Source organism: Trichogramma pretiosum, unplaced genomic scaffold (genome assembly GCF_000599845.2).
Source record: "Trichogramma pretiosum strain Unisexual culture from Peru unplaced genomic scaffold, Tpre_2.0 scaffold19, whole genome shotgun sequence".
In the NCBI taxonomy this organism is placed as follows: Eukaryota; Metazoa; Arthropoda; class Insecta; order Hymenoptera; family Trichogrammatidae; genus Trichogramma; species Trichogramma pretiosum.
In genome coordinates this window covers 896717-914252 of record NW_019641707.1, presented here as the reverse complement: position 1 = coordinate 914252, position 17536 = coordinate 896717, and the positions used below count along the sequence as shown (strand labels likewise).

Below are 17536 nucleotides of genomic sequence, written 5' to 3'. Positions count from 1 at the left end.
CCCGAGTTATAATAGGCAAACTATAATCTAATGCGCGGCGGCAGTGACTTCACATTTAAATATTTTCAAGCGGTAAATTGAAAGTACACGCGCATATAGCGTGTGTTACACACACACGTGCATATTTCTTATATATACATAGAGGCTTGCATATATAGTTATGGTATATATATGAAGTACGAGTACCGAGGCACGTACCATTCATATGCTATGCGAATACCGATCTTATATACGAGATCGCGCTTAAAATCGGATTTCGTCCGGTCGAGCGTTGAAAGTTTTAACGCGCGTTTATTATATTATTATGTGCATGTACGTACTGTGCCGTGCGGATAGCTCGTGAGAAGTTTTATTTTTATTTTTGGAAGTGAAACGTTTTTGCACGCGTCGGGAAGCAGAGGAAACACTTCAGGGTCTTTTTTCAATTTTATTGAATTTTTCAACCTTTTTTTTATAAGCCTTATATTCACAAATTAAATTTATTAATTTGTTTAAAATTAACTCTTTTTGAGGAATTTTCTTGAAATTTCCCTTTTAGCAGCTGTTTTTCTACAGCTGCTTATTGATTCTAAATAAAATTAGTTATATACTCATAAAAGAAAATGTAAGGATCCACATAAATATATCCGATTGGTATCGTAACAAGTCTTTCGTATACTCAAAATAAGTGTCATATTAGATCATGAGCTTTTTGATTTCATCGACAGATGGAGTATTGTAAACTCGCAAATGGAAAAACATTTTGCGAATTACTATACAAAATTTTTCTTAAAATGTATTAAACTTGATATAATTCGCCCACAGCAGATCGATTGACTTGTATACTATAATTTGTTTGCTTGCTTGTTTTCTTGATTTTTTAATTCACGCAGTAGATGGGAAAAAATATATCCTAATACCGATCCTCTGCGTACTATCTCGTGTACGCGTATAATTACTGGGTTAATCGTACAAATAAATAAAAGCAGAGGCGAAGAGCGAAGCATTGCCCTAGACTTTCCGCTACGTCTTCTGATTTACAGCTAAAATAGCGATATATCAGTGTATATAATGCCTTGTGTGTGTGTGTGTACGCGCGTTTGCGTATAGTTCGCCGCAAGGAAGTGGAACAATCAGAGTCGAGTCGAATTCGCTCGAGCTTGAAACATTTGGAAGTAGTAGCGGATCGCGATCGCGAGCTCGGTCGCGGTTATACACACGTTTCATTGTGTATCTGTATGTGTATCATACAGTAATACCCGCACCGCGCGTAAATATACCGCGCGAGTTTAGTATCGTGATATATCTATATTCGATCGCACACATTTACACGGGTCTCTCTCTCTCTCTCGCTGACTTATGTCCAGGCAAAATTATTCTCAAATTACGGACTCTATACGGCCCACACTGCAATATCTTTTGCTCGGTTTAATATAATGCGCATAATAGCATGGAAATGCTCGGCGAGCTGCCGGTAATACAATCTGTATCGGGAGCTGTGTGCTCGGCTGTATACTGTCTCGGCGATGTGTATATATATATAACTAGAGCTCAATAAACATCGCGTTAACTGCAGTCGTTTATGCCGTTTAATCCCGTGCATAGTATCGGAGCGCCAGAGACTGCTCTCGACTCTCCTCCTCTTATATACATAATACCAACGTGTAATGCATCTTGCCGAGCAGCTAGGCCTTTCGGATCGACAATATTTACATATAATAAGATGCAGTATATGTCTGTACGTGTGTGTGTGTGTGTGTGTTGTATACCTGAAAACGCACCCAGCGTATAATGGGCGCGCGCACACTTACAGACACGCATCCGAAACGTTTATAAGTTAATAGGCATTACGACTGCACGAGAAACACACTTATATACACTCCCCCACATACACATACATACACACGCAGCAGCAGCAGCAGCAGCAGCAGCTAGACGAATAGATAAACGATCGTTTTTCGAGGGAGTTGCATAAAATAGTCGCTCTTATATACCGCGCGCATTATGCCGCGTACCTCTACATACGTTATCGCCGCAGTTTAGAAATGCCATTATGAGCCGCGCGCGCGCGCACACATAAAAGCTCTCGTACCGTGTAAACGATCTCTTGAGCTGTATGTGTATAATTTTCCGAACCTTTTTTTTACCGTGGCCGATGGGAGGGGAAATTATTAAGGGAGTTAATACGTAAGTGCGTTTTAATAAAATGCGGGAGTTTGGCAAAAAATCCGGAGGGTATGTGCATGCTGTTGCGCGACGCGCCGCGCGGCGATTGCGAACTTACGCGCGCGCGTAATATACAACGCTGCAGCTACTGGCTAAGATTTACATGAAGCAAGGAAAGAAGAAAACACGTATATCGTAATGATTCTCATGTGGTTGATTATCAATCTCTGATGTATCTCTACTCTGCGCGCGCGCGTGCGTCTGCGTGTATATATCTATACGAAAATGCGTAAAACACGAGTGACTGTCGGTGTATACGTGCTTGTAGTATATATGTGTGTCGTTTCAATCGTATCTCATCCGCGCGACTAATGATGAGAAAATACGCCGTGCTTTTCCCTCCTTTTTGTTCCGTGCGACGTCCCGCAAAGGGACTTTCGACACGCGTCTATTTTATATATAGTTGTACATATATAAAACCGCGAGGTGTGGGTGAGTTATATTATCGTTACGTTCTCCGGAAGTATTATTTCTATATACGCTGCGGAGAGAAAAAGCTGCTGCCAGAGGGTGGGAGCATCTCGCAAAAAAAAATATAATGACATAAACAACGACAACAAAAAAAAAGCGACGAAAGAGATTCTCTCGTGCGTAAAATGCTAGAGCGACGCGTTGATGCGATATCGTATACGCGTACACGCGCTTATGGACTTACACCACGCATGTACCAATGAAAAATAGCGTAGAGCTTCGGAGCCATTAAAGCTGCGCGTAGTTACAATGCAACGAGAAGACGTTACAAAGCATCTATATCGCGCGTTATGCGTTGGCTCTATTTTGTGCAAATGCGAATTTCTATATACGTATGCAACCACCTCGTGCACCATTTCTTTCTCTTCGTTTTTTTTTGTGCGTTTGCGGCTTTCCTCTGTATATTATACCGCAGCCCGCACATGTGTTAAAAAATTGCAGGCGTGAATTTTTCTTCGGAGAAAATCGACTGTTATATAGGTCGAGCGCCTTAAGTTGTTTCTCGTGTCGTACACATTTATATACGTTGCCGCGCGAATCGGCCGACAAGTGTCACACGACGCTCGTATTATACATATATACGCTGCTGCTGCTGCCGCGAGCGCCAAATATCATACGCACGCACGCACGCACTCTCGAGCCGAGCGATATCTTTATGCACTTTGAATACAGCCGCGCGCGGCGTGTAAGACACGCTACGCAGGCCGCGTCGAAAATGCACGGCTATACGTTTTTTTTTTCTTCCTCTCATTCATCCGGTACACACGTGACTCGCGCAAAATTAGGTGGCTCGATTGTACAGCCATCATGCTGTATATAATACACGTACGTTATGGAGTCATTGTTACTACGTGGCGCCGCCGCTTTTGACGCCGTGTACACACATATAAATAAAAAATATATACGCACGTGAGAAAGCTTTGATTAGTTTGTAATTACACGAAGAGGAGAAAAAAAAAGCGCGTACGTATCGCGCGCCGATAAAGTCAAAGTTGAGACTCGAAAGAGAGAGAGAGATCTTCGCGTATACATACATACCGATCTCTTATCGCTGCTTTCCATCGGAATCTATAAACGCGTGTATGTACGTACGGAGATTTTTCTTTCATTCTTTCTTTTTTTTTTCCTCGTTGACTCCGCAGCACTCTCGACTACTCTGTATACGTATCTATATACATTGAACTTTTTTTTCGTCTCGTTGTTCACGTGTTTCCGAGGCGTTACTTTCAAGGTACTCATAGGCTGCTGCTGCTGCAGCTACGAGGTGATGGCTGATGCAAGATATACAGCTCTATACACGTATGCAATGTTGAACCGTACACGCCAGTCTCTGCTCTATTGCTGCTGAGCTGCTGAATCCTTTCTATTCAATCTTATTCTTTACTCTTTTTTTTTTTTTTGCTTTTGCAATGTCACTTGAGGTCGATTTTTTTGTTGTTGTAAGTATGCGCACGCTCTCGGTACACAAACGATTCGATACAGAGCTCGGCACGCAGGTACTACACGTGTATATTTTAATTCATAAAATTCCCTTTTATATATGCTGTACAGCGCACACATGCACTCTCGATCATGTAAATGACTCGGCGATTGTTTCGGGACGCAGCGAGGTACATATTATGCCGGGTAAGCCGCGCGATCCAATTCGAATTTTCGGAATTATTTATTTGTGCTTTATCGTACATAAGTATACACAAACGAGAGGCAGAGAGAAGGCCGCGGCGCGATTCTTAAATAATTTCACTCGTGCTCTCGGCGCGGTGCTCCTTTTTTTACAACAGGAAATTGCCGCCGACACCGCCACAGCCGCACGCTGACCCAACTTCTGATTCGATTTAACCATTGTACAATACGTATAAATATATGTAATAAAACACGGAGCCTGTATAGCATTTCTGTGCAGCTTTTTAAGAATGACTAATTTACTCGCACTTGTCGCACAGTCCGCGTAGAAGGTATATAAGGTATATTATACATGTATATATAGCGGCGTGGCAGTGGGCAACACTACTATACGGCAGCGGCACCAACACGTGTGAGGAAACAATTCGCAATAGATTTAGCAACGACTTATGTTACCGAGAAAATATGTCTGTGTAATCATGCTTTACAGACACACTCGCTCGCTCACTCACGCACACACACACACACACTAGCCCAGAGCGTGGGAATTTGCAATGAACATTTTTTTTTATTATTCAAAGTTACGCACATTAATTGCGCTTAGGTAAAAGTGATTTATAAAAAAAAAGTGGAAAAAAAACAATTTATTTTATTACATCTCGAACGGAGAGGCGAGTAGTACCTTTTAGATTTTATATTCGTTCAAAGTCAAGCAGGGCCAACTCATTTTTCGTACACGATTCAATTTTTTTTGTCTCCGGTAGAAACGGCGGGAACACGTTTTTTGCTATTCCACTGTAATATAAAGCCATTTGTACATACGCAGGCGTTAAATTGACGAGAGGTGTCCTAAGTCCTTTAGTAAAACGATCTCGCACATTTGAGCCTCTATGCACGTGTGTCATGCGTAAATATTAATTCGCCGTATCATAGCACGATATATCATGAACTTTTACTTTTTAGCATAGGCAATGACACTTGATACGAGCGATTGACTTTCCTGCGTCTCTGAGCGCGATATCATGCACGTAATCCAGCGTACCTTAAAAATGAATTTTGACGTGCATTGTAGCATTAAAGTTTTGACTTATCATACATAGGCCCGCGAGCGCAGCCATATGTATATCCATATATAACCATACTACCGACGTGACCCTTCGAAATGTGCAGCGCCCGTCGACGAATCGGGCCTTACGTAATTCCGCTCGGGCTCGCGCGCGCGCGAGTCTCTCAAGCTCGACTCTCTTAGGTGCATAAAAATAAAAATAGCTATGACTCCAATTGCATACTTATAGATAGGCCGCATGAGAGCAGCAGCAGCAGCAGCAGCCGCCGCGCGGTGGGTATAACACAGCCAGAGAGACTGTACATAAGAGAATGGAAAGTTGGCATTTATAAGTGTATAATATACCTGTATATACTATAATGGTATACATCTAATACACTGGCTTATATTTGCAGCTGCTGCCGCGGCTGCTCCCGCGAGCTAGCTGATGTTTAGTCTCGATTCGCAAACGAGAGTGAAACTCTTCCGACGCGACGACAATTCTCTCGGCTCGCTTATAAACTTTAATTAAGCATTATGATGATGGTAATGATGATGATGACGATGCGAGTAAGCGCATGTAAAAGTATAATAACGTGGCGCTCGCGCGCATGCAAAGTGAATCGCCCATATAGTAGCTGAGATTTATGCGACCTCGCGGCGCTTAATACACGAAAATATTTGATCGGCTTCGTTTTTTCCCCCCGTTTTATCTTTCTTCATTTCTATTTCCTTGTTCGCGCAACGAAATCGCGACGAGGCACGTTGATAACTTACACTCGAGAGGAAAGAAGAAAAAAAAAGTGCAACATCATCGCACCATTTACTACGTGACATTTAAAGGAGTAATGACCTTTACCGGGCGCTCGAGCGCTCGATCGCGTTCGCGCGAGCCTGTCCGCGTTGGAAAGCTGCGCCGATAATAATATGGTATGCTCGCGGTAAAAATATATATAGGTAGATGCGGTATAAAGCAGCAGCAGCAGCATCCATCCATCCATCAAGTATATTTCAATGAGCGGATCGCACGATCATTGAACAATTTGTCATCCATTCGACTCGAGTTATTTTATATATATTATATATACTGTATATGAGATAAGTGATTATTGTTACCGTAAAAAAAAAAGATTATAAAAACCATGCAACTGCCGATGCGTAAAATAGTGTCCCGAGCGCGTACATAAATATTTTCTCGTTTATAAAGGATACATTATAAATATTCGTCGGTCGTGTGTATAAATGTAGTTTTAATGGTAATAACGCAGCTCGAAGAATGCGACGAAGTGAATTCCTTTTTTTCTCATCCAAGCGCAGGGAACCTCTTTTTTGCAATTCCACATACGTCAAAATTTACCCAGATATTCCATCCATCCATTAAATGGCGAGGTAACAAAAAAAAAAGATCTCCCGTTACGAAGAGTCATATTTACGCACGCATGTATGTGTGTATGTACGTACCGACCAATACCGCGTGTGTGGCGCACGAAAATGTGTGCTTTTTCTCATATATATAATATATATTCTCCCGCGAATCGGTTGACGTAACGATCGCGCGCGCGCGCGGCATGTCCGCGTGGCTCGCGTCTGCATGCGTTGTGTGCACCATTTTCAATTCCTCCGTACATTAACCATATAGACATATGTGTGTGAGTTTATATTATGTGCATTTCGTTGCGCTGCGCACACGCATGTGAAAAGTACATATTTATAATGTACTCTGTGCGCGATGTGTATATGTAACGCATTTTCTGCAATTAAAGTGTGTTTTTGCTGGTGATCTTGGGCGAAGAGAGTAAGTTAATGGTGGATTAGAAACACAAGATTATCGTACAGTTGTATAAGATTCCATCAATATTATTGATTTATTTTCACTGCTATATATACATTTTCAGAATTGCTATAATTATAATTATTATTCTTCGTTGTTATCTCCGTTGGCGATTCGTTGTGTTGCTCGGGTGTTATTCAACACACGCTCGCACGCACACATACACTCTTTTCCGTAGATAATCTAATTTTTTTCCCTCCCGTTTTCTTCATAATTAAATATTAAAATTATTATTACATAATAAATGCTTCGTATCTACAGAGAAGTAAAAACGTTTCAAGTTCAATGAAAAGATGACTTATTTACATTAACGTTACGAATACTTTTTACAATATAGGTTTATAGTCATTTTTTTTAAATCCTTTTTATAATATATCGTTATACGGTAAATGAATATGTCATGTACATTGCATGGAACAATTAGCCACCATTACTTGTTTTTTGTATTTTTTTTTGTTTGATTTTTTTCAACTTTTTTTCGATATATTAACATATTCGTGAGTATTATTTCGTCCTCCTGGGCTCTCTCCTCGTCATCGTCGTCGTTACACAAAAATGTATTTACACACTAAGGAAAATAAATATATAATATAATAATCGGCTATTCTTTAAAGTATTCGTTTTGACTTGATACGTGGATTTGGACTATTACATAATATATATTATAATTATATACTTGTAAATCATTTTACTAATTCCACCCATTGTCGTCGTACATAAAAAAAGTATATAATAATTGAGTATAAAATTACTATACCGCAAAGATATTGAGCGAGAAAAACACCCGAAACGAATGCGCGTCTATATATAATGTAATAAGGCATCGTTTGAATCTCTTCCGATTAAGAATCTATAAAATGGAGTTACGATAAGAATTTTCTTTTCTCGTCTTGCTTTCTTATTATTATTATTATAATACGCATGCATCTCTGTTACAATCCACCTTTGATTATGAGCATAAAAACCCTTTCTTCGACAAAAAGATCGGCGATATCTGTGGTACGCACCGATTTCTTCGCCGATTACACTTCCGTCTTCTTTTCTTTTTTTAATCGTTAAAAATAATTGTTATTCATCATAATGTATATTGCAATTGATCCACTTTTAATATAAATTAACCCATCGGACTGAATCATTCAAAGCTAATGGTATTAGTTCATCATAATATCGTACACACTGCGAGATTCGCGTCGTTAGCAAAAAAAAAAAAAATGAATAAATAAAAAAAAATAGGAAAAAAAAGTCAGAATAAAAAAAGAAGAAGAACCAACGCGATTGACGCGTCGTGAAACTTCTCTTTTTCCACGCAACCTCTTACATGTATATTCCAAATGAAAAAATGTGAATTGACTAAATAGTATACATAGGTACATTTAAAAAATACATAATTATTATATAGCTGCAAAAATACTTGCGGCGAACGTAATGTATGCGCGTATTTTCATATATATTATATACTCGGTATACATACGCGCAATTTTTTTGATGGGAAGAAAATACTTGTAAGTATCGTAATACATATAGAAAAGAGCAAAAAAAAGTTATTAATTGGCATGGCGCTTGGTTGCATAATAAAATGACTCGAACAAAAAAAAAAAAAAGAAAAAGAAAAAAGAAAGAAAATAATAAAACATCGTCTCTCTATCTCTCTCAGGCAACGATCTCACATTATCGCACGAGTGGCGGACGATCAGTGATAAGGACTGAGCGGCAGGGGCGCCTGTATGGGCGGCAGATGATCGCCGCAGCGCGGGAAGTTCGGCGGGATCGGCGGCAGATCGCCGTGAGTGCCCACGTGCAGTATGAGATTCATGCCGATGACTATGTGAAAGAGGAAGTGGCAATGGAAGAGCCAGTAGCCGGGATTGTCGGCGCGGAAGCGGAACACCACGTAGCCGTTGTTCGGCACGGCGATCGTGTCCTTGCTCGGCGGCAGATTGAACTCTCGGTGAAGCAGTCCGCGCCTGTCCAGATCGATGGCGTGCTTGAGATTGATCTTCTTGACGTTCTTGTCGGGCGAGCGGCCAATGCCGACGACCTTGAACGAGTAGCCGTGCAGATGGAACGGATGGGAGAGATTCGGCTGCTGGACCTCGTCGACGAGGACGACCTCGACGACGGCGTTGAGCGGCACGTCGACCTTGTGCGTGCACATGCAGTTGGCGCCGCAGTCGGCGGGCCGATTGTCGCCGTTGCAGAACTGCTCGGGCGGTATGTCCTGGATCTGGGAGAGCGGCGGCGACGGCGGGAACGTGAACGAGATCTCGTCCACAAGGGAGATGACGTGATCGCCCGTGGGCGCCACGAGATAGCGATTGTACGTGTTGGGCTGGAACACCTCCTCGGGCCTGTAGCCGAGGAAGCGGAACGGCAGGAAGATCTTGACGTCGGGCCGCTCCTGCAGCAGTCCCTCGTCCACGTGGCCGGCGTTCTTCAGCTGACTGACGCAGACGGCGTCGTCGCGCGGCCTGTTGCAGATGGCGTCGAGGGGATTGAGCACCACGCCCTGGGGCAGACCCACGTCGTAGGTCGGCGGCCGGGCGGCCGGCTGATAGGGTCCGCGCGCGTAGCGCAGTATGCCGAGCTGCTGGGCGCGCTTGATGCCGCACTCGCCGAGGCCGCGCAGCTGTATCCAGTAGGCGCCCACCGGCTGATTGGCCGTGACGACGAAGTCGTAGCGCTCGCCCGAGAACGAGATGATGGTGTTGACGTTGACCGGCTGCACCGGTTCACCGTCGGTGGCGATGATGGTGAGATCGTGGCTCTGGAAGGTGATCTGAGCCGGACAGACCGAGGCGAACGCGTTGATCAGGCGGAAACGATAGCGACGACCCGGCGTGATGGTGAACACCTCGAGGGGCGTGTTGGTGACGAAGCCCGTGTTGGGGTCGCGGAACTGACCCTTGCCGTTGATCAGCACGGTCTCGGGGTCCTGGCCGACGTTCACGGCCAGCCTACCGGGGAAACGCTCGGCGGCGTCCTCGTGCATCCAGTCGCTGATGAGCACCACGTGGGTCGTCAGGTCGTAGTCGTAGAGCTTGCTGTTCGGGTCCTTGCTCGGCGGCTGGCGCACTATCACGCTGCCGTACAGGCCGTCGATCTTCTGCAGACCCGTGTGAGCGTGCCAGAAGTGGGTGCCCGCGTTGCCGGCCGTCCACTGGTAGCGGAACGACGTGCCGGCCGTGATCGGGCACTGGGTGACGAAGGGCACGCCGTCGTAGTACTGCGAGCCCTTCTGCCAGACGCCGTGCCAGTGGAGCGTGACCTCCTGGCCCTCCATGTGATTCTCCACGTCGATGACCACTCGATCGCCCTCGCACACCTGTATGCTCGGGCCGGGGATCATTCGGTTGGCCGTGAGGATGCCGCGCTCTACGCCGTCAGCCAGCACGCACTGGCAGTGGCTCCACACGGTGTTGGTGGCGTTGGGCGTGCACACCTGGCAGGCCGCACCGAGCACCGTGTAAAACTCCAGGGTGAAGTGATAGTAACAGATGCGGGGGGGCTCGCCCTCGCGACAGGCGCGGGCGCACTCGTCGGGCGCCGAGAGCGACGGATTACGGCGCAGCTCGGCGGTGGCACGTTCGCTGTAGTCCAGGGGTCGCGAGCGCAGTGAGCTGGCGGGCGGCCGGGCGGTCGAGCCCCAGCGACCGCCGAGATTGTCGATGCCGCCGAAGCCCGCCTGGAAGATGGCCGAGTCCGGGTGGGTCTGGACCAGGCCGTGGCTGGCCGAGAAGTAGCGGGCCGACTGGTCGTCGGCGGTCACCTGGCCGAACAGCGGATTGCCGGCGGTCTTGATCGACGGCGTCCAGAACTGCGACTCGGCCGTGGACTGATCGCTGCTGTTGCTGCTTTTAGAGGCCGTCGTTTTGGGCTTTAGCTTGGCACCCACGGGTAGGGCTGTCTTGCTGGAGCTGGAGGACGATTTGGCACTGCTGGCACTGCTACCGCTGCTGCTGCTGCTGCGGGCTGCATCGGATCTCACATGGGAGACGAGCAGCAGTAGCAGTAGAAGCGCCGATTTGGCGCCGATCTTTGTGGGTTTCATGTTTAGCGATTTATCGAGGAGAAAACACGCGCACGCACACACACTCAACAAACACGAGCACTGGTTTGGATTATACGGGTAAAACAAACAAACAGGTTGAGCAAAAAAACAAACGAGCGAAAATGCTGTGCTGGCCGATTATCGGAGCGACAATTACCGATCGCAGATTTTCTGCTACACGAGCTCTGTGCAGACTACTCTCGTTTGCGCTCGCAGCAGCGAGTATATCTATATACTGGTTCGTTGTCGTCGCCGAGTCCTTTCACGCTGTTAGCTGTTGCTGTTGCTGCTGCGCAGCGGCTGCACACACAGCTGCAGCGGTCGCTGCTGGTGTATACACGTTGTACGTGTCGTGTATTGCACAAACTTGCGCGCGGCACAGGCTTGGCGCCTCTCGATATCTCTGCTGTGTGTGGGTTTTCTGTGTGTGTGTGTGTGTGCTTTTAAAAAAGGCAATCACACGCCAAGAGAATGCGAGACTCGTATGATCGATCGAGAAGAGCAACGACAAAAAAAAAGCGCAATGAGTCGAAGAAGAGAAGAGCTAGCTACGAGATAGAGCCTTGGAGGAATTTAGCAGCAGTGGCTGATCGGTTGAGTATCGACGGCAGCTGAAGTAGTGTGGTTGATGATGGTGATTGAAATAATCGGGCATGTCGGGACACTTGTTTTGGCGCGCGCGTGTGCCAAACGCGAAGCGACGTGTCGACGTGTGACGTGCGCCTCTCCTCTCTGCACTAAGACTGCACTCTTAATTCGTATAAATTTTTTAAAAATAATCTATATCACTTGAATACACGCACTCTCAAAATATCCAACAACAACGAACAACAACAACTAACAAACAAACTTTGGCTTTTTTCCTCGACTCAGCGATGTACGAAAAAAAAATATATATAATCGGAGCTGAGAAGAAATCGGCCGAGCGAGAGAGCCGCTTCTCGGTCGGATCGGATCGGTGTTCTGTATGGTGTCCCGTTCTCGTCCGATGCACGTCGAGCACTGACACTCGGTGCTGCTGCAGCGCGTGTGCAAAATGTGCAAAAGGCTGTTAGCCCAGTTTCTCACGCAATGGTACCAGCCAGCCAGCGGTGGCAACGGCAGCGGCAGCGGAGGCAGAGGTGGTGGCTCAACTCCAGCGGCGAGCCTCCTTTCCACAGTTGCCTTGCAGCTCCGATCCTGAGCAGTAGTATGGTTCTCCTATTCGCTCGCACTTATACACATACATACATACACTCACACACATTCGAGCAATTCACATTGCACACTGAAAAAGAGAGAGAGAGAGACGGACAGACAAGCGATCGGCAGGTATGTATGAACACGCTCGACTTGGCCTCCTGCGAGCGCAAAGGCAAGGTAGTACACACACACATACACACGGCGAGCACAGATATATATGTGCTATACATACACGTACACACTCATACAGGTACAATGCACACGCGAATCGCGAGCCAGGTATATAAGACTATAAGAAAATAGTGATAGTGTGAGACACGCACCTGGAGTATGTGCCGTTACCTACTCTCTTTCACTTTTTTCCAATCTCCTTCTCGCTTACTTTCTCTTTCCTCCCTCCCGCGCGCGCGCGTCAAAGTTTTGCGCGCTGTGCTCCTGCTGCCACCGCCACCGCCGCCGCCGACACTGCATGCCGCTGCAGCAGAAAATCGCGACTCTTTATAATATACATCGAAAAACTCCCAGCCGGGAGCTGCGTGTATAGTGCGTTAACTTACGTTATAATACGCGATATGGTGTAAGATGCGATGCTCGTGTCTAAAAGCCGATATTATGAGTGCGAATGGATACCGATTTATACCGATATTTACCGATGATTTTATCTTTAATATTATACTGCAGGACCTTAGAGGTCTTGACGCGAGCTTTTTGAGTATAAATAAGGTTCTAAATTCAAAAAAATCGGTACTTAAGGGTTAGTTTTCAAAAAGATCACATGAGATTCCGAATCCAAGTCGACTCCAACGTTTATTTAGGACTCCTTTTTTATTTTGATTTATTAGGTCTTGAGACTTATATTTAAAAAAAATGTTCCATCAAAAATGTTCAATCTTAAAAAGGGAAGAAAAAGTTTTGTGAAAAATATAAGCAATGAAAAAGTCTGAAAACTGGTAAAAAAATATGCATGAATCTTGGCAAAAAATTTTAGATCATTTCTCCAAGTTCTCAAGAAAATTTTGTTGATAATGCCTTGGTCTCCTTGTAAATATATCATACTGTCGTTTAAAGACCTCAAAAAATTATCTCGATCGTTTTTAACTCACGTTCAGCACGGAAATATCTGACTCGGGGAAAAAAATTCAGAATTATTGCCTTTTAGCGTTTTTTTTACGTCAATGAAACATGTGCGGATCCCGAAAGAATGTTCAAAAAAGTTAACCCTTTCTAAACTACCGATCTTGCCTTTTGTATTTCGTCACATACATGCAGCTGACGACGACTATTTTCGACGCAGCGTCGCACACATTATATTGTATGTATATTGTGCGTCGTAATCGCCACGCAATTCGACGCCACAATATGTAATAATAATTAAGTCGTTTGCATTATATGTTATGTGTGTATGGGCTCGACGCGTGTGCACACACGCCGCCGCCGATGAGCGCCGCAATTGTCTGTAGGTCTACTGCCGCTGCTGCTTCTGTGCTACTGTGCCTGGCTCCGAACGTCTAATTAGAGACTATAAGCACACATACTAACATAGTGCGCACACGTTACATTATATATCTATGTGGGCTCAAGACGCATCGCAGACAGCTCCTTTTAGCTTTTTCTACCTGGTTTCGCTTCGTTTTTTCATTTAATAAGTCCAGCTATGCGCGCGCGCGCACACACACGGGTCGTCGCGCGGGTCTCGCAATAAACTTAGATAATTGCGTAGAGATATATATTTACAGGCGCGCACACACATACACTTAGACAGCCCTGGCGAATTTTTGTGCCAGGCTCGAGTTTATAATGTCGATGCGGCGATAATGACGACCCGTGCGCGATGCCGCGCAATGCCCGTCGCGTACTTATACGAAGAGTTGCGTACTTATATGTGTGTGTATAGCTGCAAGTTCGGACACGCGCTTTCGGCAATTAAACGATCTCATACATACACACACACGCATACGGACCATAAACGAGAAATAGAGAGAGCTAAAAGGATGACGATTGCAACGAATTCATTTGTTGATTGCGACGAATTCGTTTGTCGATTGCGCGAATTTCTGCCGCGCGGGATGAAATTTTAATGGGCGTGGGGAAAAAATCAACTGCCTATACTCGGAATTGTATAACGATATAATAAACATCGAAAAGCTCTCTCTCTCTCTCTCTCGTGAAAATGAAATCATTATTTCGTACGCAGGTGTAATTAATACATCCGCTGCGTGCTGTCGGCACTCGCGTGGCCGGTACGCGGAAAATTTTGATACGTTTGACGAAAAAATAAAAAGAAAACCGCGCGTAGCTGCGACGAAAAAAAATCATCCGGTTCGCCCGAATATAATTAGTCCACCTCATTATCTCGCTTACAGCTGCATTTGGGTGTGTGCGTGTGTGTGTACAGTAACGCATGGCGGGCGAGGAAAAAATGGCCTGCAGGCTAAATCTTATTAGTTAAAAGCCGAACTACACAGCGCGGTATAATATAAATAAAATATCCATCGATATATTTACGATCGCACCAATTGGGATATAAATGTCGTTTTAAAAGGCGACTCGAAACGTTCGAAGATCATCGTAAAAATGACGAGTCGCGCTCGCAATAAATTGTTAAAAAAAATGAATGAAAGAAAGAGAGAAAAACTCGAAAATCAGTCGCCCGAGATACCGCCGGTATAAATTTATTATAACGTTCTATATATCGGTGCGTCGAGCGCGGAATAAATTGGAAAAAGCTATACGTACCGCGTGGTATATATATAATATACATTATAATATAAGCGCATTGGCAATGTTACGTGCTTCGCGGTGGCCGTGCGGCGGTATAGGTAATGTATAGATATAGAGTAAGTGAGAGAGAGAGATCTGCGTCGGCGGGTCGAGCCACGCCGCGCGGCGAAGTGCACTTCGAGAGGGAGTTCGTGTATGCGGCTGGACACTCACACACACACACACACACACACATACACGTACTGTCACTCTGTGCAGTACGGCGGACCGCGTTCGAAATTAGATTGTGCCTGCAAACGTGCATATCTGTCTCTCTCTCTTTTTCTGTGTATGCATAGATAGTACTATTTCTTACACACATAAATGCAATATATATGCCATGGTGTACACACCACGTAGGTCGTAGAGCACTGCCAGCTCGCGAGCTCTTATCTATCGCGGCCTCCAGTATACGTGTGTGTGTGTGTGTGTGTTTTTGTGCGCGGTGGAAGATTTTCGGTCGACGATAATAAAGCCACGACTATAAAGCCCCCCTCCCCGAGCAATACGAAAACGTTGATACACATTATATTTTATATATATGTGTACCAGCGGCGGCGGGGTCTCTCTCTCTCTCTTTTGCGCTCGCGCGCCCGAGTTCAAGGGATATTATATGCATGCTCATGTTGCGGCTGGCTGAAAAAATTGCTCACTCGCGGTTCAATGATTTACTTTCATATTTTTCAGCGACATTCTCGCTCTCGGTGTATAGATATATTATACACTCTCTTTCTATAAAGTTACTCGCACACAGACACACAGACACATACGTACATATATAAAATGCGAAATGTGAATGGATCTCTCGGATTGCGCTGCTGCCGCTGCAGCTGAGAGATCAAGCTCGCGCGCGCGCGGCCTTATATAGGGCGGCATTTGAAACAAATAGAAAAGTTGCGAGCGCGCGCGCGCGTAATTAAAATTTTTCACCAATTGTTACGTCGATGCGCGAACGCGAGAGTTACATTCGTGTATATAATAATATAAATGCAACGGCTGCCGCATTTTACGGCTCGTTTATCTGTCACTCGAGTGCAGCGAGAATCGAGAGAGAGAGAGAGAAATTATCGATTAATGCGGGATATATAAGCGCGCGAATATGCCTACAGCACGATTTTACACACAATATAATAATAGATACGTATCGGGAGTGTAACGTGTTGTACGGCACAGCAGCGGATTATTTTATCATTATTAATAAAATTTTTGCGTGCCTATACTGCAGAGCCGTGTGTCAGCCTGCGCGCGCGCTCGATTCCAAGGTTTGAAGGCCGTACCTTTCAGCGTGTACACGTATTATTCTATACGTATACGTGTATAACACGGGTAGAAACGAGCCGACAGAACAGTATTATACCCTTTACGGCGTTCGAGTACGTTGAAAAAAAACTACGCGTGTTGCCGATTGTTTTCTAAAAAGTGAGAAAAAAAGAATAAATAAAGGACGAAGAATGAGAAAGAAACGCGCATATTGCCGCATATGCATGGCAGTAATTCGGCCACGTAAGCTCTCTCTCTCTCTCTCTCTCTCAATATAATACACGCAAAACAAATACATAATGGTGCGAAAAAAGTCAGGTGCTGCTGTTGCTGCTGCTGTGCCGCGCAGTTAATACTGACTCGTATCACTTGAGCCCCGCCGTTGTACATAATGTAATTCTCGATTTTCGGGGGTCCCCCTTTTTCTCACACATCGAGAGTATACTTATGTACTCGAGCCGCAATAGGCGCTTATAAGTTGCGCCGATCTGTGCAAGCACACAGCTGCCGTCGACGCAGTTACCCGCGCGCTCGTTGCATTGACCAATTTTACGGCGAGCTCTTTGGTCAATTCCGGGGGCCCGCGAAATGAGAGATATCGCGTGATGTGGTGCGCAGCAGCTATACAACAACAAGGATTTGACGTTTTTCATTTTGTTTTTCTCGCGGGCGCGATTTCTATCTCGCACTCTCTCCCTCGCTCACGTGTCTTTCGTTTGAAGTTGCCACAGAGAGAAAAGAAAGAGAGAAAGAAAGAATCGAATATACGTGTTTACTCCTTTTGCGGACTCATTGACTGGCTTGCAAAGGGCTCGTCGGACGTTATACCGTCACGTAATGAGTGCCAGGCGCGCGAAACAAAACGAGGCGAGTATGTGTGAGTGTGTGTGTGGAGTTACGGCACCATACGTAATTTTCACAATGTGCCGATCTCGAGCGCCTGATCGGATCGGATCGGACGAAACAAAACGTGTATAGCGCGTTATAAACGATCGACTTTTACGATTACACGCGCTGTATACACACACACACACACAACGTGTGGGGATATAGAAAATAAATCTGTAAAGCGCACGACGTGTTATCGCGCGCATTCCCATCTGTATATAAA

The 17536-nt window shown here is 45.2% G+C and overlaps 1 protein-coding gene across 1 annotated transcript; it reads right to left on the bottom strand.

Annotated features, from left to right (window-relative positions):
* Positions 1-8855: 8855 nt before the first annotated feature.
* Positions 8856-16224, bottom strand: LOC106659712 (laccase-5; the record flags this gene model as incomplete). The annotated part of the gene is given in 2 exon segments (XM_014382390.2): positions 8856-11208; positions 16120-16224. Coding segments are annotated over 2 exon segments (2448 nt in total), but the record flags the coding sequence as incomplete, so codon positions are not given.
* Between the last annotated feature and the right edge of the window lie 1312 nt (positions 16225-17536).